This window comes from Abramis brama, assembly GCF_963993115.1.
Source record: "Abramis brama genome assembly, chromosome: 3".
NCBI classification, from domain to species: domain Eukaryota; kingdom Metazoa; phylum Chordata; class Actinopteri; order Cypriniformes; family Leuciscidae; genus Abramis; species Abramis brama.
Window position 1 is genome coordinate 46,835,435 of NC_139965.1, and position 13,158 is coordinate 46,848,592.

General features: G+C 35.8%; 1 protein-coding gene across 1 annotated transcript in view; it reads left to right on the forward strand.

Moving 5' to 3' along the window:
* Nucleotides 1-13,158, forward strand: part of col25a1 (collagen type XXV alpha 1 chain) — a 557,626-nt gene that overhangs the window by 425,989 nt on the left and 118,479 nt on the right. The window contains exon 11 of the mRNA XM_084109878.1: nt 3,516-3,542. Within this exon, the coding sequence (XP_083966004.1) occupies nt 3,516-3,542 (27 nt within the window). The remainder of the gene's footprint in view (nt 1-3,515; nt 3,543-13,158) is intronic.

Consider the following 13,158-nt stretch of genomic DNA (forward strand, 5'->3'; position numbering starts at 1 on the left):
TCCATAGACCCACAGAAAGAGAGAGAGGTGTGTGTGAGGATGAGAGAATGGGATGCAGATTAGCAGTATTGTGCTGCCTCCTGTGCGTGATGAAAGAGCGTTGTCGAGAGACAACAGGAATGTATTGAAAGCACATGTTGAGTAAGGGGAAATAAGATAAAAGTGTGAAAGGAAAGGGAGAAGAAGATACTTAAGTGCCTTCCTGGTGTCCTTGCTCGGTGGAGTCGCACAGGTAGAGTCGATGGTCTTTACCCGAGTCGATCTTCACACGAGGAGGCTGAACACGAGAGCTGAACGCTTCCGCTGATGCTTCCGCGACAGCGCGCAAACTACATAGATATAATGCTTTCACCGCTGAGTGAGGACAGCTGTCTCGGCCCTGTCCTGAATCTTCTCTAGTTTATATCAATTTATTAACAGTTGCTGTCTCGGCCCAGCAATTAGCACAGCAAAAGCAAATAAGCTGCAAATTGGAGAAATTGAAACTGCTGTTGGACTTAAGTGCAATAAAATTCAAACTGCAATTCTTTCAGATGCGGCGGCTGTTATTTAAAGTAGGAACGCGTATAATTAAAATACAGATTTATGTGAAGGTAAAAATTAAAACTTAGTACAGAATCGAAAATAGCCTTACCTTGACTCAAATGGTAAACTGAAACACCAGGAGAACTGAATATTAAGAAAAACCACCACTCTCGCCGTTTCCACAGACTGACCGCTTGTCCTGGCTTTGGCCTTGTGGAGCACGCAATTTCCATTATGGTGGCGTGGGGGTTCCATAGCGTCAACACCATGGCACAGTGTCAGAGTTCCCTCAAAAGGGAATGTCAGTGGTTACGGTTATGTAATCCGGTTCCCTGAGAAGGGAACAAGATGCTGCGCCATGGTGTTGACGCTATGGAAACGTTAATACCCACGTTAGTAAAAAAAAATTCAAACCTGATAGAGCATTGACCTTTTAGCACCACTCAACAGGCACTTAATTTTATATGTACATAAACCAACATAATAAATGTTTGATTCAACATTATTTTTTGGATAAAACTATCAAAAACTTGCTCTGAAGACTATAATCATAGATACAGGTCAGATAGCTTAAAGTATAAATTAAATGTAAAAAAAACAAAAACAACTCTATAACAACTATATTCTATTTAGATATGTTGTTGTAAAAATGACATAGTAATGACAAAAATGTTAAAGTATTCAATGGCAGCATAATAAAAATACACACATACCGTGCAGCTATTACAATTCCTGCACAGTTGTTTCTGTGGTACTTGGCAGTAGATTGTGTTCACAGGTCCAGGTTTTAACATTGTTAGATTATTGAATAACATCTAATTTGGTATGGCCTTGAAGTATAATAATTCTTTGCGGTTGTAGATCTATAGCAAATTTAAAGATGTACTGAAAAGAATGTCTTCCTAAGAAATAGAGAGATTTGGAAAAAAAATAATAGAATAGAACTTGGCCTCATATAAACCATGACAGCACTTGACAAATACTGGAATAGGACACATTGAAATATATTAAGGGCCTGTTCGCATAAGATGTATCTTAGTGTTTCAAGGTGGTGTTGTAAACTTAGAATCGAAGACCAGGAGACTTGGTTGTTTCTTCAGCAGGATTCTTTATTGAGATCACGAGCTGTCGGTAGCTGCAGTCACCAAAGTCTAACTAAAACATTATACATTGTAGTTATATACATTCCAAGGGGGAGGGATTACATAGAGGCGGGAAATCTGAATAAAGCATGCAAATGAAGTGGGAACACACCCTACTCTGAGAGCACTACCAGTCCCATTGAATCAGCATAACTATTCACATGCTGATACTGGCCAGGAACTCCAATTCCAAGAGCCATCCCAGACAAAAGGTGAAAGTCAATCAACCTAACGATTCAACGTCTGGGCTCCGAAAGGTGAGAATCTCAGTGATCTGACTCATTTAAAACACAATAGAGAAAACAGGTCTGGCAGGAAAGGAGACTCTTGCTGGAGACTCAATAATCATCTGAAATCAGTCTACTAAACTTTATCAGTTTATATAATATTGCCGTGGAAAAACTAAATTAAACATTTAATAAATATGGTATACAACAGTGGTTTATTTCCTTCATTATGCCTCTTCAATCAGCAGTCTTTCAGTTCTCAGCTTCTAAAGTACACTGTTAGATTTTTCTAAGTTGTAAATAAAACAAAGATTATTGAAGTATGTTTAATATGAAAATACTATTTCAGTTTTTCTACTTCAAATTTTAATATTCAATTCAATGTGTTACTAACCGTTTCTTTGTAATTATTTGTGAAAATTGAGTGAAATTTGTTTCAAAGTAAATCCTACACCAATTTTTTTTCAGTGTATGTGACAATTTCTCCATTGATCCATCACTTTAATAGATGAATCAATGGAGTGAACATGCTCCCTAAAGCATGACTTGAACCCTTGCAGGATACAGCATGATTCATTAGCATGTTGCAGCAAAGGGGATGAGTTTTATTTATTAGACTTTTATTTTTGAAGTTGCACACTTTGATTAAAGACATCAGTGTTGCTGGTGCACAAGGAGTTCTATGGAGAAAGCTGTTAGCATTCCCATTCATCTCAGTGGTTTAGAAATACACAACTTGAATTGCTTCATGGATGCTCAGTTCTGAAAACATTTTTCCATGCAGAAAATGGCGCCCTGGCAATGTTGTTTAGCTAATGGCAACAAAATAACACACAGTCCCAAACCTTTGACTAACTTTATATTAGATCTCTTTGCTCCAGGCATCAAATATAGCAGACAATATTTTATGCTGTTACAAGCCTTCCAAAAAAAAAAAAAAAAAAAAACAGTGACTGGTAAAAAATGAGCATGTGTTTTGGCACTGTGTACAAGGAGGCATGGTGCCCTTTCACAGTTAAGGGGAAAGCCCTGTAATGTGCTTTTATGCCTATTTTCCACCTCTGTCACCTGGCCAAAAATCTAAGGGCAAATCTAGGCATTGCATTGTTCTTGTCTTTTATGGCTTGGTGTGATTATTATTTTACATAACATACATGTAATATATCTTTCATGGTAATGCTTTTTTGTCCTTAACCGGAGGGAGATTTGAACAGTAATTTGCATAAGGCTGGCTCCTCTGCCTGCCAGTGTACAGACGCCAACAAATCTTTTGGTCGATGCTTGAATCAGTCAGACAAAGAAATGGCTTTTCTTTTTGGACGCGTTTCAAAGGCCTGCCATTTTCTTATGCTCAGTTTATTATATATTGAAAAATCACAATGTGGTATGGTTACAAAGAAATAAGATTTGGAATATAATCAATAAATATCATTTCAATATCAATATCAACACTTTTCATAATTCAGGCCTCATTAAATAGTTGCAATAGTGACTTAGTAGAAAAGGTTAGGTTAAAGTACACTGCAGTGCAGAAGATTGTTCCATCATATCTAGAATTTCTCTGATTTAGTTGGTTCACTTGTGTGCGTTTTAACTCCTTTTTGTCATTTTCTCTTTCCAGGGACCTGAGGGCCCTCCTGGACAGAAGGTACTGTACAGTTGAAGCTTCTGTTTTACTGATCATGGAAGCCTGTTTCTGCCTAAGAATATCAAATAATTGTGAAAGAAAGTTTACAATAAGAATTAAACTTTTAAAAAATAATAATAATTGTATTTAGTACACATTGAATTGATCAGTGACAGTAAAGACTTTTAGGTTGTTACAAAAATTAGTATTTCAAATAATTTGTTATTATAAACTTTTTATTAATCAAAAAATCCTGATTTTTTTTTTCATGATTTCCATAAAATTATTAAAAATGTTAAATATATTAAGCAGTGCAGTTTTCAATGTAGAGAATAATAAGAAATTATACTTAAAGGAGAACTCCGGGCAATTTTTAAGTTAATCTTGATCGTTATACCTTTGTGAGTACTGTCTATAGAAGAAGAAAAAAAACGAACCGGATTGGTGCTTGCAACACGGAGCTGCTACAGCTAATGCCCAGAGCTCCCACTCAGCTAAAACGGCAGTTATGGGGGCATATACATAAAGAGTGTCTTTGTGCCTCTTAACAGACACAAAATGCAATTAAAATGTCTGTCCAACATGAACAGGGCCCTTATATGACAACAAGATGCGTTTAGCAACTTAGCCATTGTTTAAATTCACCTAAATAGTGTTTTAGACGGCTAGCTGTAGTCTCGGGCTGAAGTCCCGTGGGAACTGCACATAATGTCACAGCGGTTACATCCACTAAGTGGCAGAAAGACTGAGTAGCACCAATAATGTTCAGCTTGAATGCAGCGAAAAAGCATCTAAAATGGTAAAGAGTTGTGCTATTCATTGTAAGTGTAGCGAATTAGCTCAAAAAGGGGAATATATAATTAATAATTAATCATACTGGTTATGATCAATTATTACGTACATATTTTAAATTGCCCAAAAAGCTACAGCGCTCAAAAGTACGAAATGGCTCATCAACCGTTAGGCCTAGGCTCAAGTGTCTTATATCGTTGGATTCCTTGGCTCGAGGCGGACCAGATGCACACCTTGGATTTGCTCATGACCCTGGGAAAATTTTCGGGTATTTGGGGTTTTTCCAAAAACCTACTTTCGCGAACTAGTCCTAGGTTTTTGGCCCGACCGGAACCAAACCAGTGCGGCAAGATTCTCTGGAGTCTGAATGTCAATAATTATAAAAAAAAAGTGAAAATTTCGGTTCACGGTCCCTAAGGGCCGCCAAAACGTTCGAAGTGGGAGGAGCCCATTTTGCTTAATTGGCTATAACTCATGAACGGAACGAGATTTTTGCACCAAACTCAGCACACGTATGTACGAGCTCATTCTGTGGTCGCGTGAAAAAGGACGCGGCGACTGGCCACTTGGTGGCGCTATAACTGTTAAAAGGGTGTCAAAATGACGTATTTCTATGGCAAATCCCATGAAATGGCTGAAAGCGGCCATCTTGCTGTCTGATTTGCATACAACCTCACAAAATCGGGCATGCGCATGCGTCACGTGATCCTAAAGAAGCTTGAAAACTTTCATGGACGTCGGGCCATTGGTGGCGCTTTAACTGTCATAAAGGTGAGAAGGCCTCTGTATTATCCTATGCAAAATGACATTTAAATGACTGAAAAATGGGGGGAAATAAGAGCAGAACTTGACCAAATTAGCTGAGCACATGCGCCATATTATTCTAAAGAAGCGTGCAAACTTTTATGGAGATCGGGCCATCAGTGGAGGTGTCACAGTTTAAAAGGTAAAAAAAAAAATCACCACATTTCCATGATAAATGAGCTAAAAGGGCAAAAAACTTACGTTTTCCTCTCCGAGGCACATGTTAAAAGGCTTGATAAAGTTTTTGGAACGCAGCAGCGCAAGCGGTGCCTAGACCCTATAGTTTTTTTTTTTAGAGGCCTTTTTGTGGCCCTTTTTTAGGCACTTATTAGGGGTTCAAGCACAAACTATTGTTATTGTTAATTTTCCCATGATGCAACATTCAGACATAAAACTGATCGGGCAGACCAAACCGTAAGTCGTGGAGACTTGAAACTTTGGGGGCTGGTAGTACTCACACCGCCTACAGAGTCACCAAGGCCCGCCCCGGTCGTCCTGACGGGGGTGCTACAGCACTCAAAAGTACGAAATGGCTCATAACTCATCAACTGTTAGGCCTAGGCTCAAGTGTCTTATATCGTTGGATTCCTTGGCTCGAGGCGGACCAGATGCATGCCGGATTTGCTCGCCCTTCAGACGCCAATTTCGAGTAAATTGCTTCTTTTTTGTTTTTTACTATTTTTGCGAACTTCTCCTAGGTTTTTGGCCCGATCGGAACCAAACCACTGCAAGAATATTCTCTGGAGTCTGACAATCAATAATCATCCAAAAAATTCAAAATTTCAATTAACGGTCGATAAGGGGAACCAAAATATTTGATGGCACCAGGGCCACTTTTACTAAAACGGTTAAAAATTGTGAACGGAAAGAGATTTATTTGCTAAACTTGGGATACATCTTCCTGAGCTCAATCTGAGATCACTTGAAAAAAATCACAACAATTGGCCACTTGGTGGCACTATAAAACGGTTGTGAACGGAAAGAGATATTTTCACAAAACTTGGGACACATGTTCATGAGCTCATTCTGAGGTCACGTAAAAAAAAAAATCATGACAATTGGCCACTTGGTGGCGCTATAAAATGGTTATAACTTGTGAGCGGAAAGAGATATTTTCGCTAAACTTGGGACACATGTTCATAAGCTCAATCTGAGTTGACATGAAAAAAATCGTGACAATTGGCCACTTGGTGGCGCTATAACAGTGAAAAAAATCATGAAAATAGCTATAAGCGCACCCAACCGTTAGTCTACTGAAAATTGGCATGCAGTGTCTTTGTCCAGGGTGCCATGATAGTCTATGAGAACATTGGTAGTAGTTGATACCAGGGACCACCTGTCAAAAAATGATTGATTGACAGGTGCCCCGCCCCTTCCGGTGACAGGTACCCGCCCCTTTTGGCATAGGATCAAAGGGATCAAAGAAGACCAGATGAGATCAAAGAGATCAAAGAGGTTTTGAAGTCCTTTTGACAGCTAGTTTTGACCTATTGACCCGGTTAGCCCTTGATCATGTAGTTATTGACAGCTAGTTTGGGGTTTTGAAGTCTTTTGATGCCTTTTGAACATGACAGTTAGTGTGTGTGTGTGTTTTTGAAGACACAGTTATAATAATTATGTCATGACAGCTAGTTTTGGGTTTTGATGCCTTTTGAAGCCTTTTGAACATGACAGTTAGTGTGTGTTTTGGAAGTTGGTATCACAGGATTCTCCTCCCTACATATTCCTGAGCGTATCCGGGCTGTACTGTGAAAACTGATAAGGAAAAAACTGTGGAAGTTTATCTCACACAAACGTTGAAAAGCCATTCTATTCTTTTAAAACAATATAAATTATTATACAATAAATAAAGATCTTACTAAAACCTCACACCAAAAGTTTAAATAAAATGGAGTCACAAAAAATTGCAATGAGTCTCTCAAAGCGTGTGTGTGTATGTGCGTGGAGATCAGACATTAGAGGAGATGTGACCATCTGTGTGTGTCATGGGATTCCCCTCTGACATCTGAAACGTGCTGTTCAGATGCTGTGATTAAACAATGTCACAAAATTGCAATCAGTTAAATGTTTAGGGACTTAAACAAGTTTATGAATGGGTTCACAAAAATGTGTTAAATATAAAATCACATATTGGTTCTCCATCCCCCTCTGTCTGCTTCTCCACATTCCAGAGCACAGTGATAGTGAGAAACAGAGAGAAAATAATGTATATTTCACACAAATAATATAATATACAATAATATAAAATAACATCTTACTGAAATCAATTCTTTCAGTTTAAGATAAACAAAAGAATAAAAATCATCTTACATAAACATTCTGTTCTTTAAAAGAATATAAATGATTATAAATAAATAATATAAAATAAAGATCTTACTAAAACCTCACACAAAAAGTTGAAATAAATGTAGAACTATCCAGTTTAAAAAAAATGGATTCACACAAAAACATGCAAAGAGTTAAATGTTTATAGAGTTGAAGAAAAAACATAGGCCTACATGTTATGAAACAATCAGATAAATGTTTAAAGAGTTGAAGAAAAAACATACAGCTCATGAAACAACGCAATGTATAAAACGGGTTCACGAAAATGAAAAATCATCTTACATGTTTAGAAATCAGGGCCCTCTGGCCTCTCTTTACACCACCTGTTTGACCTGCGGAGCTTTCAAAAAGCACCAGCCAAAGGGTGTGTGTGTGTGTGTGTGTGTGTGTCAGAGAGTCACACAAATTCAGCGATCAGGATATCAGGTGCTGAGTTTATTTATAAGAAGTATAATCTTAAAAGTTTAAATGATATATTTTAAAAACAAAAGACTGTTTAAATAAAATCTTTAAAGTTTGAATACATACGCATCTTCTATTTACCTTTTAGAAGATTACTGTAATGATTTTGTTTAAATTGAACCTAAGGTATAATTGTTATTAAACAATGTCTGTTCAAAAACTTTAGATGGTTGAAAAACTGCACTTAGTCGTCTTAAATCTCATTTATGTGAAAAGATTCAATCAGCATTGTTTTTGTCCATGCTGGGGTTTCAATTTTTATGGTGGGGGCTTTTCATAGCCATAATGATTTTTGTACCCTAACTGCATATTCTATCCCGTACACCTAAGCACGACCATCACAGAAACCTACATTTTCAAAAATGAAATAAATAAATAAATAAATAATTAAATAAAATGTAAACAAAGTTTTAGCTAAATAAATATATATAAATAAAAACACCATACATTTTTAGAGAGTCACAAAAGTCATCTCATACCTGTGAAATGTTTAATAATTCCTTAAGTTGTATCTGTGAGAAAATGACCACATAGGCCTATCTTCAGAGAGAGAGCAACAATGAAAACATTTAGAAACTGTGAACCTGTAACCTGTAATGTTAGTCTGCTAACACCTTTCCAGAGCCAAAGTTTTGTTCGTACTAAATTTATTTCAAAGCATAATCGTAAATGTGATCTTTTAAAATGAAAAATTGTTTTAGTCTGAAGTTTAAAGTTCTTAACTTTCTTTCTTTAAAAAATCTTTAAAGTTTGAATACATTCATATCTTCTATTTATCTTTTAGAAGATTACTGTAATGATTTTGTCTAACGGTGACCTAAAGTATAATTGTTATAATGTGAGACAATGTCTGTTCAAAAACATTAGATGGTTGAAAAACTGTATTTAGTCAATCAGAGATTCAATCAGCATTTTTTGTCCGTGTGGAGTTTCAATTTTTATGGCTTTCCATAGCCATGATGATTTTTGTACCGTAACTGCATATTCTATCCCGTACACCTAAACACGACCATCACAGAAAACTACATTTGTACATTTTCAAAAATGAAATAAATAAATTAATAAATAAAATGTAAACAAAGTTTTAGCTAAATAAATATATAAATAAAAACACCTTACATTTCCAGAGAGGTGAAGTAGTTCTTTATGCAACGATAAAAAACAATCCAAAAAGCAAATAGTTTAGGTTGTCATAAACAAAACAGCCCCAGATCCTTCAGAGATAAACTACAGTGTGAACTGAAGCTTCAGGATATAGGGTAACAGACCAGATGAGTCTCGGGAGATAATGTCACAGTAAATCTAGTCTGCGTTCCAGAGCATACTACATCCAGAGTTTTATACTAAATTCATTTAAATTAGATATTTTAAATTTAAAAGACTGTTTAAATCAAATCTTTAAAGTTTTATTAAAATTATATCTTCTATTTATCTTTTAGAAGACTTATGTATGATATAAATGATTTTGCTTAACGGTGACCTAAATAATGTCTGTTCAAAAACTTTAGATGGTTGAAAAACTGTACTTAGATCTTATTTATACAAAAATATTTCAAACAGAATTTTTGTCCACTAATGAAACATGTTGTCAAAGTTTGTCACAATGTTTTGTTGCTGCGTTGTTTTTAAGAAATGCGAGGAGTCCGTGTTGCTCTTATTTAGACTAAGTTGTATCATTTGGAAAATCACCACACAATTATATTTTCATCTGTGGGTGGCTGAAGGAGTCTCTGAGCTGATGTGTTTAAATCATGTGTCGTCTCGATCTGCCAGATCTCATGTTCTCTACTGATGGGGTCAGTCTCATCATTGATGATAAACAGTTCAGTGTAGATCTTGTTTAGAGAGACCGACTGTGCTGCACTTCCCTCCAAAGTCGTCTCAGCGTCACGCAGCATTCTTGATTTCATCTCATTCCTTACATTCGGAAGAATTTCTAAAAATCAGGACAAAGTTGGATAGTCATATTATTAACAGGAGCATCACGCTTATGAATGCACAGTGTTCTACAACAAGAGATCTTACCATGTTCGTTTACCGAGGTAGAGTGAGACACCTGAAAAACAAAACAAAAAATACTCATACATAAATATATATATATAACATACACAAATCATTTCTTAACTAAGCAACTGTTTCTTAAATTATCAGACACTCACCACATTAAAGTTAAAATCACCATATATTGTCTTTTCTACCATGATTGGAGCAAATATTGACCCACCATTCCTCTGGTCAATTGTTAAGTTAACCTGATTAGGGATCTGAATTAATGGCTGTCCGAATGATGTAGAATTATTATTATTAGTATTATTAGGCTGTTGATTTGTCATGTTTCCAGAATGTGCACCATCTGTTAAAAAAATTAACAATTAAATACACAACCAAAACCATGTAAACATTATAGTAAAGTTTATTGAAGATTGAGAAACATATTGAACTACTAACAAAGTAAATTATAAATCTTTTCCTACGTTTGATATTCTTTTTTCTGATTTTTTTCACTATGGACTTGATCCTTTTTAATGCTGTTTTCTCTCCACATTTATTCTGTAGTTCCTCTACTGTGTCTTCCAACCTCCCTGTTGTTCTTCTCCAGATTTGTTAACCAAAGACAAACAGTTAGAAGAATAAAATGTATGTACAATAGCAAAAATAAAGTTGGGCATTAGTTGTTAGGGTTAGATACACCTGCAGACGCATTCATACACCTGTTCACCTGTTTTCATTTAGCATACACCAGAGTTCAAACATTCACTTTTTCAAAGGCCGAATGATTACGTGGTCAAAATTTCTCTTTTTAACATAAGAGTTAAAACATGTACACGAGTCACGACGCATTGCATTATGCACCTGACCTGCCGGCTGATGAAGTATTTATTACATCAAGAAAACATGAATACAACACACTGCACTTGGATGAATACATTTATCAGATTTATTTATAATATTACCAGTTCCATATGATCTTTATTAAAAAATAAGACAATAAATGATTTTATTTTTTAAATTTGACTGCATTCTTGAATCTTGTCCATTTCTAAATGTTTACTTTTTAATTTATGAATTATAACAGACTGATGGGAAAAACATTATTTTGCTGTTACTTTTTTAAAATTTGTTTTATTATTCAACAATTTCTTTCTTTTTGTTATTTTTTTATTAGTTGTAATTTTATATAAACATTTAACTTTTAAAATAAAGGTTTTACAACAATCTATCACCATCTTCTGTTATATTTGGGCTCCATGCTCATCTATTTACAGTATATATGATATTGGTGAAGGGGGGGCCCACATGAATATTATTTTCAGGGGCCCGAATTCTCTAGCTACGGCTCTGTTCACAGGAGCCGCTGAGAGCGAGTTCCAGCTGATAACGGTGATAAAGTGTGAGATAAGGTGCAAGTAGCTAAACTAAACATTTCATATTTGACAGCTGTTTTGAGAAATGTTAAACAACAACAAAAATAATCAGGCAAACTAATCAGCTTTTCTCTAATTTCACCATTTTGAACTTAAAATAGGCCTATATAATACATGTGATTTAATGTGAGAGGAGAAGAAACAAATAACAGCCATTTTCATCATATTAGGCATACGATTAATAATGAATGTGTACATATTGTGAATTAATTTAATAAACATATTTACCTAACATCCATAGCCTTCAGTAAATTAAGGCTAGACAAGAACAACAAAGTTCCTTTTTAACTCTGCCCCCTGCTCTAGTTAGAACTTTGGAGCGCTTAAAATTGTGGGGTTCAAAAATAAGTGTCATTTGGAACTCTTTTATAGTTATTTTTATCAAAAAATATGTTGGTAATGATTAAAAAAACTTTAGTGCCCTTCGAAGGCACCATTTTAGATAGTTTGGCATGCATGGGATTGTGTGTCCATATACAGTGAGAGAGAGCGCCTGGTGCTCAGAAATACATTCTACAATGATATAAAATATATCTTCATTAAATGCAGATTTTGTCTATTCTACTAATGTCTATTCTTTAATCCACACATAAATCGTAAGCGCATAATATCACCTGCTCAAGTACTTCTTGATGAGTTTCTTCTGTATTAAACATTGAATCTTCTCAGTCAGATCGTCGCAAGATCTCAGGAATCCTCTCACACTGCTCGTGTTCACGCGCTCCATCGCTGCACTTGTGTGTGTGTGTGTGTGTGTGACTCGAACGATTCAAACTTCCATAAAGCTAGGGTTGCCAGGTCCCAGAAATATTTCCAGCCCAATGACAACTCAAAACCCACCCAAATGGAATAAAAACTAGCCCAATTTTCCCATGTCCAATCAGATTAGACAACGGCTGGATTATTAACTTCCGTCTTCAGCATCTGATGATTCCCGATATTATAGTTACTTTATTCCTTTATGACTCTGTTTTTCGGTTCAGCATTTAATATCAAATTAGAGGTTATGGTTTTATTGTTTTACACTTTTCAAGCGATTTCTGTTTGCTTTAAACAAGCGACTTTTTATTTTAATTTTTAGACTTGATAGAGTATTTTATATTTTGGAGGCTTTTTTGTTAAAGACCCTATCCTTAAAGGTATGCTGTGTAGGAATTTCTCCCATCTAGCGGTGAAATTCTATTTTGCATTTAAACGAATAGTGCTCTCTAGCGCCTTGCTTTTTCAAATGCGTGTTGCAACTGCGGTAGCCGTTATGTGTCAAGAATCTATGACAACATGTCTTCCAATAGCACTTCATCGAGTTTACCTGTACATGTTTTACTGTTATGCTGCCTATATAATGATTTACACAAACAAGCAATGAAAAAAAGCTTTTAATTTAGACCGTAACTTTGACTTACCTGTCGAGAAGAAAGCAGGCACCTTCAGCGTCCTTTTCAAAGTCTTTCTCCTTCATTAGCTCTTTCCACCTGGGAAAAGCTATCCCGATATTTATTTACATCCCGATAAATTAAATTTTTGCTTTTTGATGATGAGGATTCCTTCTCCTGCATAACTATGATCCAACATTATATTGTCCCGTGCAGTGCAGCCTTTTCAAATTTGCCGGGGAGTATCAACGCCTCCCATATGGTCTAGCGGTTAGGATTCCTGGTTTTCACCCGGTATGGGAAGACAATTTTTTTATATTGCCAACAAAATTCAAGTTATTCAAGTTCATCAATAATCATTTTTAGTTATTCATAGTCTTAGAGGCTTACACGAACTGCAGAAACAAGCAGAAGATATGTAAAAACTCATAAATGCTGATTCAGTACTGAATCATT